Source organism: Acyrthosiphon pisum, unplaced genomic scaffold, assembly GCF_005508785.2.
Source record: "Acyrthosiphon pisum isolate AL4f unplaced genomic scaffold, pea_aphid_22Mar2018_4r6ur Scaffold_32;HRSCAF=206, whole genome shotgun sequence".
NCBI classification, from domain to species: Eukaryota; Metazoa; Arthropoda; class Insecta; order Hemiptera; family Aphididae; genus Acyrthosiphon; species Acyrthosiphon pisum.
In genome coordinates, this window is record NW_021772713.1 from 20,304 (window position 1) to 25,637 (window position 5,334).

The 5,334-nt window shown below is 27.5% G+C and overlaps 1 protein-coding gene across 1 annotated transcript; it reads left to right on the forward strand.

Moving 5' to 3' along the window:
* The first annotated feature begins 2,165 nt into the window (after positions 1 to 2,165).
* On the forward strand, positions 2,166 to 2,983 carry LOC107882614. Its single transcript, XM_016801213.1, has 2 exons — positions 2,166 to 2,414; positions 2,498 to 2,983. Exons 1-2 carry the CDS (start codon positions 2,166 to 2,168, stop codon positions 2,981 to 2,983), a joined length of 735 nt encoding a protein of 244 aa, XP_016656702.1.
* The last annotated feature ends 2,351 nt before the right edge of the window (positions 2,984 to 5,334 follow it).

Here is a 5,334-nt window from a genome sequence, read left to right on the forward strand (position 1 = left end):
TTTTTTGGCGAAAATTGTTCACGCGACAGTTTCTTGCGTGGCGATTATTCGCAGGAATATTATTCGAATACGACAATAATTGTTCCGTTCGGGCATAAATTGTTCGTAAAAAAAAATAATATTTTGTAATCTATAACATATCACATTAGGTATCTTTAACACACACACACAACACAACAGAGTGAAATGTGACTTATTGCAAACACGTTTTAAAATTATATCGATAACTTATTGTTATCGAACATTATATGGATTATCTAATGGGTTAGGTTAATGTATTTCTAATCATATTTTATACCATATTTAAGTAGAGTTAAAAAAAGTTATTTACCTCGTGTTTATCAGCTATATGACTATGAACTTTTCCAATTTGAGGATGTCCAATCTGTAAGTTCGTGTACATTGTTCCACTACATTTTAATGAACGTTCTTTTGTACATCTCCACGTTAATCGTATACGTCCTTGATGTTTCATTATATAAGTATATCCTCTCCAACAAATTTTGTTCCCACCTTTGTTGGACTTAATAACTTCCATGTTATATAAAAAATTACGGTTATATATCACGTATTCACATCGAAATGTAACTGACACAAAATGTATGGATGTTTCAGTTAACATCAATAATCCTACCACAGTTATCCAGAGTAATAATTTTAAAAACTATACTATACCCAATACTCCACAGGGTTTTACGTATATTTTTGTGTACATACCCAGGTAGCAAAAATGTAATGATAATAATACTAAAATATTATTAATTCATTACACCTAAAATAATATAATTAAAATAATATACTATTGTTTTATTTACGTAACAAGTTTTATATTATTATAGTAGTAACAAACAAATATTATTATATTATTATTATGAAATTATGAAAATAATATTATTAATAAAACAATATAGTATGGTTTTATTTTCAACAAACATATAATATTATTTTTAAAGTAACAACAAAATCATCCTATATTATTATTAATTCATTACTAACTTATTATTATTTTTAGAACTATATGGTATCGTTTTATTTTCAATAAATGTATAATATTATGTTGTCATAAAGTCAAATCATACTATATTATTATTAATTCATTAATTCTATAACATATATTATTATTATATATTCTTTATTGTTCTGAGTGAGGATGGGGTTTAAACTCAGCCCCACTCTGCCACTAGAAAATAAAAGTTCCTGTGATATTTTTGCATTTAATAATTAAAATAAAATATAAAATTATTGATAGGTACGAAAATTACTGGCCTTAGATAGAAATAATATGGTTATAGGTACAACAGGAAAATGCATTTTTTAAATATTAATATAAATTTCTCATTCAATTATGTTCTTAATAACTCTGAAATTCAAACCAAGTGAACTTATGAAGTATTTATAATTACAATTAAAATGTTTAATGACCGTAGATAGAATAAATTAAATATCAATAAAAAAAACAATTCTTAAGAGTTAAGGTGGCCACAGGTGTTGACTCCGCCCTACTGTTACAGTGTTATAGTACTGTACCTATTACTAATGACTATAATTTATATAATAATCAAGCTTACTATTTCTGAACGGTATGACTGTACTAAGTCTACAATTAATAATTGGTCTTCATCAGTGATATGTTTCATATTTATTTTAATTATATTTATCATACATTGAGATCTATGTTTAATTTACTTTATTAGAACTCGGTTCTTTTTTGGCTCGTCTCTTTGCCATATCGTAAACATTTTTTAATTGAGTTACTGTTCTTTTTCCAGTTTCTGGATTATTGTTATTGTACTGACAGTTATATGCTCCCAAGACTGAGTTTTCCTATTTATGTTAATAGAATCAGTCTAAAATGGTTATTAATTTTTAGTATGCTTATCACATTGTAATTTATAATTAACTATAAGGTTACCAGTCAAACACATACCTTAATATTTTCAATTACGTTCTTATGAGGAATTATTAATTCCATTAACATTTCCTTTTCTTTTTCGGTAAAGTTTTTATTTCTCAAACGTTTGATAGCCGTATCGCCCTTAGCCATCACCAACGAATAAACACACGACGTGCCGTTTAATATAATATTATTATATAATAATATAGTAATATAAAGTGATATTGTAAAAACGAAAAATATTAGCACAGAAAATGGTACAGTAAACACGATGTTTGAATTTTTTTTAGCTACTAGAAATTGCAACCCTGGTATTTTACATGAAGTAATTGATTACTTTAAACAAAAACTAAAGTCTGAGACATCTAATTTTTTGCATGTAAAAGATGTTGCTTTGATTTATGATGCCATGTCAATTAGAGAGGGATTTTGGCCTGATAAAAGTGGAAAAGTGTATGGATATTGTGATCTTGGTGGCATTGCACAAACGGACAATGAAGAATTAGCAAAAGGAGCGCTAGTTTTTATTATTGGTAGTCTAAATAAAAAATTCAAATGTCCAGTTGCTTATTTTTTATAAATAAAATAAATGCTACGGTACAGAGCCAATTAGTACTTGCTGTCATCTCAGTTCTGTATGAAGCTGGAGGAATTACTGTTCGATCTCTGACAAGTGATGGAACAACCACAAATTTAAAGACGTATGAACTTTTAGGTTGTAGCTTAGATCATACAAATATTCCATCTTCTATTCCTCATCCAGATGAACCTTTTATAAATATTCATTGTATTGTTGATCCTTGCCATCTTATGAAAATTTTTAGAAATTGTATGGCTGATTTAAGTTTATCTCACTCAGGCCGTATAATATCATTTGATTATGTAAAAAAGCTTCATGAAATTCAGCAAATTGAAAATTTGAAGTTTGCTAATAAACTAAGTTCATTACATATATTTTATAAAAACAAAAAAAATAGTGTTCCTTTAGCAGTCCAGGTTTTGAGCAGCAACGTAGCTGATGCATTACAATTCTTACAATCATATAATAATGATTTTAAAAATTCTACTGCTACTATTGAGTTTATTTGAATTTTCGATAGACTGTTTGATATTATGAACGCTAGAAATTGCTTTGATAAGGGATTTAAATCTCCTATGAAATTGAGCAATCATTATGTTTGGGAAGAAGTATTTGAGAACGCTAAGAGTTATATCTTACTATTGAAATGTGAGGAAAAAAAAATTTTCAACACCGTAGGAAAACCTTTGCATTAGGGTTTTTGATTAATATTTTGAGCTACAAAAAATTAGCATTAGATCTATTAACAAGAGAAAATGAGCCATTAATATACATATTTCCTACCTTATAAATCATTCCAAGATCATACAAAAATTACATTTTCAAGTATTAGATCTGCAGGGGATTGGAACAATAATCCTTCAGCTCTTCAATTCAAATGGAATATTCGCAAAATGTTGTATAGAAATTCAGTCTTACCCAGTAAAAATGTCAACTGCCAAGATTTAGGAGACAAAGAAGAATCAATTTCTATTGGAATTTATTCTCTGTCATATGAAAAAAGTATTTATGTTGATAAAGAAGTTATCGTTGAAGAATTAATATATGAAGAAGTATTGTCATTTCCATATCTAGATGACAATACATTTAGTCATTACCAAAAAAATATTCTATATTATATTGCAGGCAACGCAGCTTATAAATTTATTGAAAAGTTTCCCTGTTCATTTTGTGAAGATATAATTTTAAATACAGATATTTTTAGTAAGCATAACTATTCATTAATACCAGTAACAGATTATGTTTGTTACACAAATTTTAATAATCGAGGCAAATTGAAATTTGTTTCAATGTTTATTTTTGATATAATATTATTCACTGAAAAATGTTATCAAGAATATTCTTCAAACATGAAAAATAATAACTTTAAAAATGATGTTATATTAAAAGTTCAAAGACAATTTTTGGATGGAGTAAAAAATGTAAATCCTATACACCCAGTTATTGATACGTGCACTTTAGAATTGCACGAAATGAAAATTGTAAAATTTATATCTTCATATTATTGTACTTTGAGTGCATACACAATGTAAACAATTGACACAGCAAAAACAAGGTTCAAAGTCATCCCTTAGGCATAAATTAAACAAACTTATTTTATTTAATCATGTTTAATCTGAGTTATTTTTTGTGTTATGACAACCAGCTTATATTTAATTAAACTTTCATAATTATTAAATATTTTTTTATTTGTATACAATACTATATGACTTCAGCACTCTTGTCATCGGAAATTGTGCATGTTATATACTTTAAAATTTTATTTGAGCTTGATTTATTTTATAATTAATATTTATTTTCATTGTATGCTTTTATTTCAACTCTACTGCTTAATTAAGCTCTTATTTTTTTTTAAAACTTATTTATCATAATATAATTTTGTTAATTTGTGGTGTATGCTTTTATTTCAACTCAACTGCTTATTTATGCTCTTGTTTTTTTAAAAACTTATTTATCATAATATAATTTTTTTAATTTGTGGTGTAGGTATGTTTTTTATTTCAACTCTACTGCTTATTTATGCTCTTATTGTTTTTAAAACTTATTTATCATAATATAATTTTGTTAATTTGTGATGTATGCTTTTTTTTTATTATGCTTTAATGGTTGTATGAATGCTTTTATATGTAATAAATCAACTATACTAAGAGCGCTTCTGGGCGGCAACCAAAATTCGTCCGTTCTCGCGCATTCCCACCACTAAATCCTTTAAAAATCCACTCACCTACGGCCAACGGTCGCCGCGTACTGGGTGTGGGTATTTACGGCGGCAACTAGGTGATAGAGTGGGAGAAATTTGGGTACGGAACCCCGGAGCTCGGTCATTTAGATGCGCGAATTAGTAGCGCTCTTAGAGTGGCCCGAGTATATCATATTTCATAATGGTTTCTTATATAGTTAAATATTTTGCTTGTTTATTTTAAATAAAATATTTTTACTAATTTATAGTTTTATTGTCATTACAGAAAAATATCTAGCTGAAGTCAACTCAACATAAGTTACCTAGTTAACTTAACAGATCATATAATAGATCATATAAGGTTATGACTGTATTTTAAGTACCTATCTACAATTTCTTAGTGTCTTTAAATGATTATTTATTTTAGGAAATGTTGGCCAAGAAGTATAACAAAAATGTATTGAAGATTTTGCTTACTGGATCTTTCCAGTATTAATCGTTCCTAGATTATATATCTACAATATTAAGTTAAAGGGCCTGCGCGCGACCTGTTTTTTTGCTCCAAAACATGCCTTACAGGAAAAACTCTCACGCCTCATAGAGTGATCAGTAGGGCCCGGAACTTGATGACCGAAAATTCTTAAAAAAATGCACTAAAAAAAATGTTAATATGACTTATAA